The 15,721-nt window shown below is 40.0% G+C and overlaps 1 protein-coding gene across 10 annotated transcripts in view; it reads left to right on the forward strand.

The window, feature by feature from the left end:
• The window catches only part of LOC129837401 (polycomb protein SCMH1), a 46,610-nt gene that overhangs the window by 5,365 nt on the left and 25,524 nt on the right, over positions 1–15,721 (forward strand). For 9 of the 10 annotated variants that reach the window (XR_008756710.1, XM_055903537.1, XM_055903534.1 and 6 more), the window contains 3 exons: positions 857–927; positions 5,776–6,010; positions 6,676–6,764. Coding sequence is in view for 9 of the 10 variants with exons in the window: in XM_055903537.1 (XP_055759512.1) it covers positions 857–927; positions 5,776–6,010; positions 6,676–6,764 (395 nt within the window). In the remaining variant the exon portion in view is untranslated. Of the gene's footprint in view, positions 1–856; positions 928–5,571; positions 5,661–5,775; positions 6,011–6,675; positions 6,765–15,721 lie in introns of all 10 variants that reach the window. The other variant, XM_055903541.1, reaches the window with a different exon arrangement.

Here is a 15,721-nt window from a genome sequence, read left to right on the forward strand (position 1 = left end):
GTAGCCTATGCTTCGAGGGGGGAGGGGCAGGTAGGCTAAACACACACCCTGGCAAAGATTTTCAGCCTGCAAGCAGACACTGGAATATGTTTCTGAGTGAGGGCCTTGCTTCAATTTTTTTTTTTGTGGGACAACAAAAAAATGACTGTTCCCTGAACCAGTTCCAACCCCTGGCTATAACATTGTTCTAAAAGCGTCAGCGTGCTTCAGTTCAGCTGGCGGCTAGCCGAAGACGGCTAGGCAAACCGAACAAGTGTGCTAAGCATTCTACCTTAAAATACATTCGCTTGAAAAATGAGAAAAAAACGGTAATAGTACTTGTTTGTCCATTTTGAGACGCCGTAGCCAGTATACACTTCCTCAAAATAGTCCAAATTAATCTAAGATATTCAAGAAATCTGTAATTAATTTTGAAGTTTTTGCAGAGGAGATTTTAGTCGTGCAATTTTACATCTAACGTAAGATGTTTGGTGCAGTATTTCTCAATGAAAAATGTGCATGAAAATGAGTCATCTCTCGTTGAATGACAGCAAAGACTTTACTGGAGAATCTTTACTGTTGACCAACAAAGGGGGCGTAGACTTCGGCTACCGACTTCGGCTTGCCTCAAGAAAAAAATGTGTGTCCGAACAACAGAAAAAAATAAACCTACCGAAGTTCAAAACGAACAAACACGTCCCAAAATGTTGTCATAATTTATGCACAAACTCTTCCGAACGGTTTCGGCTGGGAGGCATGGAGACACCTTAACACTAGCACATACCATAACACTGAACCCCAAAACCACACACATTCACACAAAAACATATAACGGTAGACAACAAAAAGCAGCCATTGTGCTTTTTCTGTCCCACAGGGCACTTCAGTTGGGACAAATACCTGAAGGAAACAGGTGCTAGTGCTGCACCTGCGCACTGCTTCAGACAGGTAAGCCCCCCTAATCAGACTACAGTATATCCTCCTCACCAAAATGTCAGGGCATGCTACTATCCTATGTGAAAGTTTTGCTTCTGAAATGATTCAGAGGCAAATTATTCTAAGCCATGGCATTTACAGAGTTTGTAGGAATTATGACCAACAAGCAATATGAGATAGAAGTTAACCCAGGCAGCCAAAGTCTCACCAGTGACAATGAGCAGCATCTACAGTTGAAGTCGGAAGTTTACATACACCTTAGCCAAATATATTTAAACTCAGTTTTTCACAATTCCTGACATTTAATCCTCGTAAAAATTCCCTGTCTTAGGTCAGTTAGGATCACCACTTTATTTTAAGAACGTGAAATGTCAGAATAATAGTAGAGAATTATTTATTTAAGCTTTTATTAATTTCATCACATTCCCAGTGGGTCAGAAGTTTACATACACTCAATTAGTATTTGGTAGCATTGCCTTTAAATTGTTTAACTTGGGGCAAACGTTTCAGGTAGCCTTTCACAAGCTTACCACAATAAGTTGGGTGAATTTTGGCCCATTCCTCCTGACAGAGCTGGTGTACCTGAGTCAGGTTTGTAGGCCTCCTTGCTCGCAAATGCTTTTTCAGTTCTGCCCACAGATTTTCTATAGGATTGAGGTCAGGGCTTTGTGATGGACACTCCAATACCTTGACTTGGTTGTCCTTAAGCCCTTTTGCCACAACTTTGGAAGTATGCTTGGGGTCGTTGTCCATTTGGAAGACCCATTTGCCACCAAGCTTTAACTTCTTTATTGATGTCTTGATGTTGTTTCAATATAGCTATGTAATTGTCCTTTCTCATGATGCCATCTATTTTGTGAAGTGAAACAGTCCCTCCTGCAGCAAAGCAACCCCACAACATGATGCTGCCACCCCTGTGCTCCACGGTTGGGATGGAGTTCTTCGGCTTGCAAGCCTCCACCTTTTTCCTCCAAACATAACAATGGTCATTATGGCAAAATAGTTATATTTTTGTTTCATCGGACCATAGGACATTTCTCCAAAAGATATGATCTTTGTCCCCATGTGCAGTTGCAAACCGTAGTCTGGCTTTTATATGGCGGTTTTGGAGCAGTGGCTTCTCCCCTGCTGAGCGGCCTTTCAGGTTATGTCGATATAGGACTTGTTTTTACTGTGGCTATAGATACTTTTGTACCTGTTTCCTCCGGCATCTTCAGAAGGTCCTTTGCTGTTGTTCTGGGATTGATTTGCAGTTTTCGCACGAAAGTACGTTCATCTCTGGGAGACAGAAGGCGTCTCCTTCCTGAGCGGCATGACGGCTGCGTGGTCCCATGGTGTTTATACTTGCGTACTATTGTTTGTAAAGATGAACGTGGTACCTTCAGGCGTTTGGAAATTGATCCCAAGGATGAACCAGACTTTTTGAAGTCTACAGTTTTTTTTCTGAGGTCTTGGCTGATTTCTTTTGATTTTCCCATGATGTCAAGCAAAGAGGCACTGAGTTTGAAGGTAGGCCTTGAAATACATCCACATGTATACCTCCAATTGACTCAAATGATGTCAATTAGCCTATCAAAAGCTTCTAAAGCCATGACATAATTTTCTGGAATGTTCCAAGCTGTTTACAGGCACAGTCAACTTAGGGTATGTAAACTTCTGACCCACTGGAATTGTGATACAGTGAATTATAAGTGAAATAATCTGTCTAAACAATTGTTGGAAAAATTACTTGTGCCATGCACAAAGTAGATGTCCTAACCGACTTGCCAAAACTATAGTTTGTATACAAGAAATTTGTGGAGTGGTTGAAAAATGAGTTTTAATGACTCCAACCTAAGTGTATGTAAACTTCTGACTTCAACTGATATATATATATATATATTAACATACATACATACATACATATACACACACACACACACACACACACACACACTACAGTCATTAAACACTATGCAGGGCTTGACATTAACCTTTTAGCAACTTGTCCTTCAGACAAGTAGGACAGATTTTGTACCTGTCCAAAAGCTCAAGTCACCAAATAATAAATGGTTTGTAGCCTGAACAGCATGGGCCAAATAGGTGACTGAACATTGTGTTGTATGATGGAAGAAACCACTTTACAAAATAACATTCATTATTATTACCATACAGAGAATCAGACAAAAATACAGGCTACCTATTGGCTTCTTTGCATATTCAAGCCTGTCTCAAAATACAACACTGACCCACTTTTCAAAGAGGACTAGAAATATACAGGAATTCTGCTCTTGTAGGAAGCAATCACCCCTCATTGCTGATGAATTAGCTATTTGTGGGTTTCTGCACTGCCTGGCAATTCATCAGTGCAGCAGTCCTTGTGTTGTGCAGCCAAGCAGCTTAGAGGGAACATTGGTTAAGACGTTGATTTCCTGAGCTACATATACAGTTGAAGTGGGAAGTTTACATACACATCCACAGTAAAACGAGTCCTATATCGACATAACCTGAAAGGCCGCTCAGCAAGGAAGAAGCCACTGCTCGAAAACCACCATAAAAAAGCCAGAATACGGTTTGCAACTGCACATGGGGACAAAGATCGTACTTTTTGGTGAAATGTCCTCTGGTCTGATGAAACAAAAATAGAACTGTTTGGCCATAATGACCATTGTTATGTTTGGAGGAAAAAGGGCGACGCTTGCAAGCCGAAGAACACCATTCCAACCGTGAAGCACGGGGGTGGCAGCATCATGTTGTGGGGGTGCTTTGCTGCAGGAGGGACTGGTGCACTTCACAAAATAGTTTTCACCATGAGAAAGAAAAATGATGTGGATATATTGAAGCAACATCTCAAGACATCAGTCAGGAAGTTGAAGCTTGGTCGCAAATGGGTCTTCCAAATGGACAATGACCCCAAGCATACTTCCAAAGTTGTGGCAAAATGGCTTAAGGACAACTAAGTCAAGGTATTGGAGTGGCCATCACAAAGCCCTGACCACAAAGCCCTGACCTCAATCCTATTGAACATTTGTGGGCAAAACTGAAAAGTGTGTGCGAGCAAGGAGGCTTTAAAAACCTGACTCAGTTACACCAGCTCTGTCAGGAGGAATGGGCCAAAATTCACCCAGCTTATTGTGGGAAGCTTGTGAAAGGCTACCTGAAACGTTTGCCCCAAGTTAAACAATTTAAAGGCAATGCTACCAAATACTAATTGAGTGTATGTTAACTTCTGACCCACTGGGAATATGATGAAAGAAATAAAAGCTGAAATAAATCATTCTCTCTACTATTATTCTGACATTTCACATTCTTAAAAAAAAGTGGTGATCCTAACCTAAGACAGGGAATTTTTACTAGGATTAAATGTCAGGAATTGTGAAAAACTGAGGTTAAATGTATTTGGCTATGGTGTATGTAAACTTCTGACTTCAACTGTATATGTATGTATGTATGTATGTATGTATGTATATATATATATATATATATATATATATATTATATATATCCTCACACACACTACTGTTCAAAAGTTTGACGTCACTTAGAAATTTCCCTGTTTTTGAAAGAAAAGCTAATTTTTTGTCCATTTAAATAACATCAAATTGATCAGAAATACAGGGTTGACATTGTTAATGTTGTATATTACTATTGTAGCTGGAAACGGCTGAATTAATTTTTTATTGAACAACCAGCACTCCTGTGTTCCAATGGCACGTTGTGTTAGCTAATCCAAGTTTATCATTTGAAATGGCTAATTGATCGTTTGAAAACCCTTTTGCAATTGTTAGCACAGCTGAAAACTGTTGCTCTGATTAAAGATGGAATAAAACTGGCCTTATTTAGACTAGTTGAGTATCTGGAGCATCAGCATTTGTGGGTTCGATTACAGGCTCAAAATGGCCAGAAACAAAGACTTTCTTCTGAAACTTGTCAGTCTATTCTTGTTCTGAGAAATGAAGGTTATTCCATGAGAGAAATTGCCAAGAACCTGAAGATCTCGTACTGGCAAACTGGCTCTAACTAGAATATAAACTGGAGTGGGAGGCCCCGGTGCACAACTGAGCAAGAGGACAAGTACATTAGAGTGTCTAGTTTGAAAAACAGACGCCTCACAAGTCCTCAACTGGCAGCTTCATTAAATAGTACCCGCAAAACACAAGTCTGAACGTCAACAGGGAAGAGGCGACTCTGGGATGCTGGCCTTCTAGGCAGCTCCTCTTACTGATAATGGGCCTCTGTATGCCTATGTAGATATTCCATAAAGAATCTGCCGATTCCAGTTACTATAGTCATTTACAACATTAACATTGTCTACACTGTATTTCTGATCAATTTGATGTTATTTTAATGGACAGAAAATAGGCTTTTCTTTCAAAAACAAGGACATTTCTAGGTGACGCCAAACTTTTGAACGGTAGTGTATATAATAGAAATCATTAGCTATTTCCATGTGAACATTTTATGGGACGCATTTGCTCCATTGGTTTTGTTTGTAGAACTTTTTGATAGGCCTATATTATACCCTAATAGCCTGCTTGGCCACTGATTAAAACTATCATTAAAGCGGGTACAGCCAGTGTTCACAGTAAACGTGTGCAAGTTGCACAGAATGCTCACAACATTCAAATTTCCACTCACAAGACCTGAAATTTGCTAAGTGGCGGGATTTTTTTGTAGGGAACCATTAGGCTGAGAAGAAATTCCCTCTTGGGTCGAGGGGTGACACTGATTTCAAGTTGCGTGCGGGGCTACCTCGTCACCACAGCGTGAGTTCAACTCACCTTCGATACATAGTCTTGCTTGATGCCGTCTTCCTGTCTCAGCATGTTGAATCCGTCCAGCATCATTGCGTGCCTCTCTGACCTTCCCCTACCTCTCCAGGGCGCAACGCCTCCAGTGAACGAGTTCAAGGCGGGCATGAAGCTGGAGGCGCAGGACCCTCGGAACACAACGTCCACCTGCATTGCTACAGTGGTGGGCCTGACGGGATCGCGGCTGCGCCTGCGCCTCGACGGCTCCGACAACAAGAACGACTTCTGGCGCCTGGTGGACTCGTCGGAGATCCAGCCTATCGGCAACTGCGAGAAGAACGCGGGCATGCTGCAGCCGCCATTGGGTGAGGAGGAGAGAGAAACACATTTTCACACACGCAACACACAGTCACACACTCCGATACTACATGCCCATTATGGATATGATGTGCCCTATTCTTTTTTAAATCTTGGATCATTAAATTGTTTGCTGTCACACAGTGCTACTTACCTTCCTCAATTAGATTTACACCAGACTAATGTATACTGCGGTCTATTAATTAGTGCACACTGTAGCAAAACGTGCAACGGAAAATATTTTTGTAATGAAAACGAGAGTTTCTTATCGGACAAATTTAATGTAAGTCCCTCACTGTTATCGGCCCATTTGCGTCAGTTTGTTTTCTTGGCTGTATTCTAGGCTGTATCACAACTGGCCGTGATTGGGAGTCCCATAGGGCGGCGCACAATTGGCCCAGCGTTGTCCGGGTTTGGCCGTTGTAGGCCGTCATTGTAAATAAGAATTTGTTCTTAACTGACTTGCCTAGTTAAATAAAGGTAATAAAAAATAAATGCAAGTACATACGCCTGTGTGTAATAGTGTGATTTGGTGCAATTCTCTAAATGTCCAATAGGTGTCAGCTAATATCAAAAGATGTCTATGGCCCCACCCCATGCACATTAATGAAGGGTCTCATCTACTGTGCATGGATGAGAGTTTTTTTTAAAAGTGTCTGTACTTCTCCCACAGGCTTCCGTCTGAACGCATCATCCTGGCCCATGTTCCTTCTAAAAACACTCAACGGTGCCGAAATGGCCCCAGCACGCATCTTTCACAAGGTACCTGTCACAAAGCAGCACACGCTCTCGATATAGACCAGTTTATAAAGCATACCTGTACACATATACACACTCCCTTTCCCAGCATATACACCTATGTAGCTAAACTTTCCATTGATGGCCATTTGTATTTATTATGGTCGCAGAAAAACTGATTAAAGTTAACGGTAGAACTAACACCACTGGCTTATGGATCCACTTCTCTAAGCAAGAAGTATATTAAATATTTCTATTTAAGCTATTTATGCTACCTTTTATTGATCCTAATGATATAGGCCTAGGTGTAAACGAGGTGATAGCGCAACGATACTGGAATAAAAATCAAAATGTGTATAGATGGAGAGAGGGTTGGTTTTACAGGCCTGCATGTATTCTTGGCTATCATGCTATGGCTGTGTCAGAGTCAATTGTACGTTTAACTTGTGTATTCCTTTATGGGTAGTGTGATGCCTAAGATACGTTTTTACTTGCAGTCATTAGCGGCCGTTAGAATCTGTTTCTTTTTCCTTGGTTTATTTTGTCTGAATAAAACATGATATCATGAGGACTACATGAAATATGTCTTGCATGTAATGGACATAAAGAACTGGTCTTGCGATATATATACAGTGGCAAGAAAAAGTATGTGAACCCTTTGGAATTACCTGGATTTCTGCATAAATTTGACCTTCATCTAAATCACAACATATATATTGATAACCAGTTGTTCAGAGACACAAAGACTACTCCATGGTTATTTAAAAAATTACAAAGTTCTCATAGATGAGGAAAATAAACACAATTCAAGCCCGGTTATTGATTGTAACAATACAATAAAAAATATAGCTTTTCTATAAATCTTCACATATAACTAATTGAACACATAAGCACTATTTCTACATAGTGAAGATAAAAACTAAGTAAACAGAAGGCACAGTATGTGTGGATGGTGTGGTGTGTGTTTATTTTATTTGTTATGTTTGGAAAGTTGAGTGAGTGAGTAATGAAATGGTTGCATATCCCAGAGCCAATGTATTGCTGTGAGCCGGGGTATGAGAGAGCTTTCAATGTTGTTCAGATGATGGATATACTTTTATAATGAATTATACGTCTTATTTATTTATTGTCCTATCATGGGGAACTACATTTTTTAAATAAATGATATCTAATTATTTATTATCCTATTTTAATGGTACGGTCCATGGCCCTATACCCTAGACACCCACATGAATGACCCAGATACTAAGGAGAAGTCCCTAACTGTTTTATGTGCATGCTGTAAGCGGTCTGTATGCAGCCAAAATGAGGTCAGAGACCAAGAGCAGCACTGCCCCCTCAAGATTCTGAGCCTGCTTGGCAGGGTTGGTCCTGCAAAGCCAAAGCCCCCTAAAGGGAGAGCATACTATACAAGGAAATTCTCAAAGCTGCTAATGAGAACCTTGACGACCTTGTACCTAGCCGGTGGGGATTCCGGTGGGGTGCCCCCACCCAGGCAGTGGCAGTGCTGGCAACACTAGCTGCAGTAACCCATGGGGAGGGGGTCACACTCGGACATTCAGAGAGGGGGTATATTATTGTGGCCCTGGTGGCACAAAATCAAAGTCGGACTGCATGGAGATGCTTGGGAACATGGTCATGACGGATGACCGTATTGTGGGTGTTTCAGGAAGAAGGTGTCGATTTGACCTCCATCATCTAGGATGTGACAATGGTAAATAAATCTCTACATTTATGCTCATTTTTTGCGTGGTCTTGCAGGCCTTCTCATATAGCTGCAACTGCAAGTGCATTTGTAAATCAAGACCTATCTTGAGTTGGGCTCTGGGATGGTGCAATTGTTGAGAAAGTGAGCTTATGGTTGTGTGGGGGTAAGGGCTGAATGTGTGTGGGTGTATGTGTGTATCCCACAACTGTTGCGTAGGAAGAAGTAAAAGATGTTAGGGACTATAGAGGATGTTTCACAGCTATATATAATAAAAATCGAGGTGAGGGCGATGGAAATGCATTTGGCAATGGATCTACTTCAATTTGGTAAATGGCACTGTGTGCTCTTTTCAAAGGATGGATCCCAGTCAGTCCAGGGCTATGGGATACAGGGGGTCGAGGGTGGTCTGCCGGGCATTGGGATGACAACCCAACTCGAGATGAGGGCTTTTAGCGGGTGGAATAGTAGGGACCAATTGGAGGTTTACTTAGTAGAAATGCAAATATCATGGTACAACTATATAGACACTCAATCATTATGTTACTTTTTAATAGTACATTTACAAACATATATTTTGATAAAAATAATTGAAAGTTGTCTCATTATGGTAAGTGGTGAAATAAGTATAGCCAGTTACAATTGTAATGGCTTAGCAGATAATAAGAAAAGACGATCAGTATTTACCTGGCTAAAAGAGAAGGATTATAATATCTATTGTTTACAGGAAACCCATTCAACAGTTTTAGATGAAGTTTTGTGGAAAAAGAACTGGGGGGGCGAAATATATTTCTCCCATGGGCAAAGAAATTCAAAAGGGGTGATGGTTTTAATTAACAATAATTTTGATCCAAATGTGCAAATTGTCCAAACAGATCCTCAAGGTAGATGGATTATTTTAAATATGTTATTGGACAATAAACAGATATGGCTTATTAACCTATACGGTCCGAATAATGATGATCCGCGCTTCTTTGACAATATATATAAGAATGTATCAACTCTACAAGCAACACTAGACTCTATTATTATGGTGGGAGATTTTAATACGGTCTTAAATACCTCTATTGACCGGAAAGGAAATCACACTACAAACTATCACCCTCACCTTAAGGAAATCAGGAATGTCATGGATATATTGGAATTAGTGGATATATGGAGACTTAAATACCCTGACCTAGTGAGATATACATGGCCGAGGCTTAATCAAGCTAGTCGCCTTGACTACTTTCTTATATCATTCTCTCTGGCACCAAAAGTTAAAAAGTGTTTGATAGGGGACAGAATGCGGTCGGACCATCACATAATTGGCATATATATTACTCTTACAGAATTTCCACGTGGGCGAGGATATTGGAAATTTAATCAAAGCCTACTAGATGATAAATTGTTTAGAACTAGGACAGAAGAATTTATAACTGATTTTTTTAGACATAACATAGGTACAGCAGATCCCCATATTGTATGGGACACTTTTAAGTGTGCCTTTAGAGGCCATGCAATTCAGTACTCATCTATAAAACAAAAGCAATTTAGATCAAAAGAGTCCATATTAACAAAGGAAATTGAAGGACTAACAGTACAGTTAGATAACAATAAAAACGGTACCATGGAGGCACAGAATAAGTTAGAGGAAAAACAAAAAGAAATGGGGGAACTTATTCAAGAATTCAACTTATTCAACTTATTCTTATTCAAGAAAGATCCAGTGTTATATATTATAAAAATAAAGCGAACTGGATGGAATATGGGGAAAAATGCACCAAATTATTTTTCAATCTTCAATATAGAAATGCTACCAAAAAAAAACGTATTAAAACTTGTTACAAATGATGGAGTCACGCATGATTCACCAAATGATATTTTGAAAGAGGAAGTAAAGTACTTTAAGAATATGTTTTCGTTTCAGGCTCCTCCATCTCCACTAACTGAAACTAATTGTATGGATTTTTTTCCTAATAATAATGTAAAATTAACATCTGTACAGAAAGACTCATGTGAAGGCCTAATTACAGAGGAGGAACTACTTGATGCAATTGGGGCCTTTAAGGATGGGAAAACTCCAGGGCTGGATGGCATACCAGTGGAAGTATACTTTTTTTTTTTTGATATACTCAAAGGACCATTATTAGCTTGTTTTAACCACTCCTATATAAATGATAGATTATCAGACACGCAACAAGAAGGTGTGATATCATTATTACTGAAACAGGACCCAAGTGGTATATATAAAGATCCAGTCCATTTAAAAAATTGGAGACCTCTTACACTTCAGTGTTGTGATGCAAAATGCTTGCCGCAGAGAATAAAAAAAGTTTTGTCAGATATTATTCATCCTAATCAGACAGGTTTTTTACATGGACAATACATTGGAGATAATATAAGGCAAGTACTGGAAACAATAGAACACTATGAAATATCGGGGACACCAGGCCTGGTTTTCATAGCTGATTTTGAAAAGGCTTTTGATAAAGTACGACTGGAGTTTATATATAAATGCCTGGAATATTTCAATTTTGGGGAATCTCTTATAAAATGGGTTAAAATGATGTATAGTAACCCTAGGTGTAAAATAGTAAATAATGGCTACATCTCAGAAAGTTTTAAACTATCTAGAGGAGTAAAACAAGGTTGTCCACTATCGGCATATCTATTTATTATTGCCATCGAAATGTTAGCTGTTAAAATTAGATCAAACATTAATATTAAGGGATTAGAAATCCAGGGCCTAAAAACTAAGGTGTCATTGTACGCTGATGATTCATGTTTTCTTTTAAAACCACAACTAGAGTCTCTCCACAGCCTCTTAGAGGATCTAGATACATTTGCTATCCTCTCTGGATTAAAACCGAATTATGATAAATGTACCATATTACGTATTGGATCACTAAAAAATACACATTTTACATTGCCATGTAGTTTATCAATTAAATGGTCTGACGGAGATGTGGACATACTCGGTATACAAATCCCAAAAGAAAGAAATGATCTCACTCCAATAAATTTTTATAGAAAGTTAGCAAAAATAGATAAGATCTTGCTACCATGGAAAGGAAAATACCTGTCTATTTGTGGGAAAATCACATCACAGTTTACCTATTTGCTTATGGTTTTGCCTACACCTAGTGACATGCTTTTTAAATTATATGAACAAAAAATATTCCATTTTATTTGGAACGGCAAGCTAGATAAAATTAAAAGGGCCTATTTATATAACGAATATGAATTCGGAGGGCAGAAATGATTAAATATTAAAGCATTAGACCTCTCACTAAAGGCATCAGTCATACAAAAGTTATACTTAAATCCAAACTGGTTCTCTAGTAAATTGGTACGAATGTCTCATCCTATGTTCAAGAAGGGCCTTTTTCCCTTTATTCAGATTACACCTGCTCACTTTCGGTTGTTTGAAAAGGAAATACTCTCCAAAATATCTTTATTTTTTTAACAAGCCTTAGAAAGTTGGTTGCAATTTCAGTTTAATCCACCTGAAAGGACGGAACAAATAGTACAACAAATATTGTGGTTAAATTCAAATATAGTAATTGATTAAAAAAACTATTTATCGAAGAAATGTTTAAAAAAGGTATAATTTTTGTGAATGATATCATAAATAGGACTGGTGGAGTAATGTCACACATGCAGCTAACACAGACATATGGAAATGTCTGCTCTACCCAAAATTACAACCAATTAATTGCAGCATTACCACAAAAATGGAAGAGGCAAGTAGAAGGGGAAAAAAGTAAGGAACTTGTATGCCGGCCCTATATTAAAGAATATAAATGGTTAAAGAAAAGTGTGATAATTAAAAACATATACCAATTTAATTTAAAGACCAAAAAACTGCAATTGCAGTTTGCAAAATAGTTGGGAAGAGATTTTCGATGTACCCATTCCATGGCACATGGTTTATGAATTGATACGCAAAACAGCGCCGGATTCAAAACTTCGAATTTTTCAATTTAAATTACTGTACAAAATTCTTGCAACTAATAGAATGTTATGTATATGGGGGATACAATCTTCCCAGCTCTGCAGATTCTGCTGTGAGGAGGCAGAGTCATTAGATCATTTATTTTGGTATTGTCCGTATGTAGCTCGTTTTTGGTCACAGGTCCAGGAATGGCTGAAGAATTGCAACATTTGCCAAGAACTAACACTACAGATAGCAATACTGGGGGATTTGAAAAGCCATAGTCAATCAATCAATAATATAATAATTATTTTAGCAAAAATGTTTATTTTTTATTTACAATCCGTAGAAGCTCTGAGAATAGGAAGGTTCAAATCTTTTGTGAAGCATCACAGCACAGTTGAAAAATATATGGCAAATAAAAATCCGAAATGGATGATGTTGGAAGATAGATGGGAAGGGTTGAGTGGAGCTGAAGGGTGGGACTAATAACACGATAAACAATGTAGGGCATACGGGATCTGTGAAATGTGTATAGGTGCGGAGCTTTTGTGAAATAGCACAGTTACAAGTAGAAATCAAACTGGATGGACAACAGAAATAGAGGAAGGACTAAGAACAAACAAGAGAACTATTATAAAGTAGACTGTGTCTGTAAAATGTGTATAAGATGTATAAATTGAAGGTAAAAACAGAAATGTTTATCAGTTTACTCCAATTGGGGGATCGGTGGTAGGGTTTGCGGGGAATAATAATAAAGGTATATTCTTTTAAAAAGTATGTATGTCTATATAGGAATGTGTATGTATATATGTGTATATGTATGCATACGTGTATGGATATATATATTCCCCCCCCCCCCCAAAAAAAAATAAAATAAGATTATTATTTATTTATTTTATAAAAAACCACAACAATAGACACACAGTGTGCTTAAACTAACAACACAAATTATTGTATTTTTTCCTGTCTATATTGAATACATAATTTAAACATTCACAGTATAGGTTGGGGAAAGTATGTGAGAGATTTTGGTTAGAGTTGCCCTGCCCCATAAAAAAACACACAAAATTTGAGTTTGCTATTCACAAGAAGCATTGCCTGATGTGAACCATGCCTCGAACAAACTAGATCTCAGAAGACCTAAGATTAAGAATTGTTGCCTTGCATAAAGCTGGAAAGGGTTACAAAAGTATCTCTAAAAGTCAGTCCACGGTAAGACAAATTGTCTATAAATGGTGAAATTTCAGCACTGTTGCTACTCACCCTAGGAGTGGCTGTCCTGCAAAGAGCACAGCGCAGAATGCTCAATGAGGTTATGAGGAATCCTAGAGTGTCAGCTAAAGACTTACAGACATCTCTGGAAGATGCTATCATCTCTGTTGACGAGTCTACAATACGTAGGAAAAAAGGCACAAATGTGGAGAAAAAAAGGCACAGCACACCAACATCAAAACCTCATCCCAACTGTAAACTATGGTGGAGGGAGCATCATACACTGCTCAAAAAAATAAAGGGAACACTTAAACAACACAATGTAACTCCAAGTCAATCACACTTCTGTGAAATCAAACTGTCCACTTAGGAAGCAACACTGATTGACAATACATTTCACATGCTGTTGTGCAAATGGAATAGACAAAAGGTGGAAATTATAGGCAATTAGCAAGACACCCCCCAAAACAGGAGTGATTCTGCAGGTGGTGACCACAGACCACTTCTCAGTTCCTATGCTTCCTGGGTGATGTTTTGGTCACTTTTGAATGCTGGCGGTGCTTTCACTCTAGTGGTAGCATGAGACGGAGTCTACAACCCACACAAGTGGCTCAGGTAGTGCAGCTCATCCAGGATGGCACATCAATGCGAGCTGTGGCAAGAAGGTTTGCTGTGTCTGTCAGCGTAGTGTCCAGAACATGGAGGCGCAACCAGGAGACAGGCCAGTACATCAGGAGATGTGGAGGAGGCCGTAGGAGGGCAACAACCCAGCAGCAGGACCGCTACCTCCGCATTTGTGCAAGGAGGAGCAGGAGGAGCACTGCCAGAGCCCTGCAAAATGACCTCCAGCAGCCCACAAATGTGCATGTGTCTGCTCAAACGGTCAGAAACAGACTCCATGAGGGTGGTATGAGGGCCCGACGTCCACAGGTGGGGGTTGTGCTTACAGCCCAACACCGTGCAGGACGTTTGGCATTTGCCAGAGAACACCAAGATTGGCAAATTCACCACTGGCGCCCTGTGCTCTTCACAGATTAAAGCAGGTTCACACTGAGCACATGTGACAGTCGTGACAGAGTCTGGAGACACCGTGGAGAACGTTCTGCTGCCTGCAACATCCTCCAGCATGACCGGTTTGGTGGTGGGTCTGTCATGGTGTGGGGTGGCATTTCTTTGGGGGGCCGCACAGCCCTCCATGTGCTCGCCAGAGGTAGCCTGACTGCCATTAGGTACCGAGATGAGATCCTCAGACCCCTTGTGAGACCATATGCTGGTGCGGTTGGCCCTGGGTTCCTCCTAATTCAAGACAATGCTAGACCTCATGTGGCTGGAGTGTGTCAGCAGTTCCTGCAAGAGGAAGGCATTGATGCTATGGACTGGCCCGCCTGTTCCCCAGACCTGAATCCAATTGAGCACATCTGGGACATCATGTCTCGCTCCATCCACCAACGCCACGTCGCACCACAGACTGTCCAGGAGTTGGCGGATGCTTTAGTCCAGGTCTGGGAGGAGATCCCTCAGGAGACCATCCGCCACCTCATCAGGAGCATGCCCAGGCGTTGTAGGGAGGTCATACAGGCATGTGGAGGCCACACACACTACTGAGCCTCATTTTGAGTTGTTTTAAGGACATTACATCAAAGTTGGATCAGCCTGTAGTGTGGTTTTCCACTTTAATTTTGAGTGTGACTCCAAATCCAGACCTCCATGGGTTGATAAATTTGATTTCCATTGATAATTTTTGTGTGATTTTGTTGTCAGCACATTCAACTATGTAAAGAAAAAATTATTTAATAAGAATATTTCATTCATTCAGATCTAGGATGTGTTATTTTAGTGTTCCCTTTATTTTTTTGAGCAGTGTAGTTTGCGGCTGCCTCAGGGCCTTGACAGCTTGCTATCATCGACAGAAAAATTAATTCCCAAGTTCTATCAAGACATTTTGCAGGAGAATGTAAGGCTATCTGTCCGCCAATTGAAGCTCAACAGAAGTTAGGTGATGCTACAGGACAACAAGACAGAAGTAAATCAGCAACAGAATGGCTTGAACAGAAGAAAATACGCCTTCTGGAGTGGCCCAGTCAGTCCTGACCTCAACCCGATTTGAGAGGCTGTGGCATGACCTCAGGAGAGCGGTTCACACCA

The sequence above is a fragment of the Salvelinus fontinalis genome, chromosome 38 (assembly GCF_029448725.1).
Source record: "Salvelinus fontinalis isolate EN_2023a chromosome 38, ASM2944872v1, whole genome shotgun sequence".
Classification (NCBI taxonomy): domain Eukaryota; kingdom Metazoa; phylum Chordata; class Actinopteri; order Salmoniformes; family Salmonidae; genus Salvelinus; species Salvelinus fontinalis.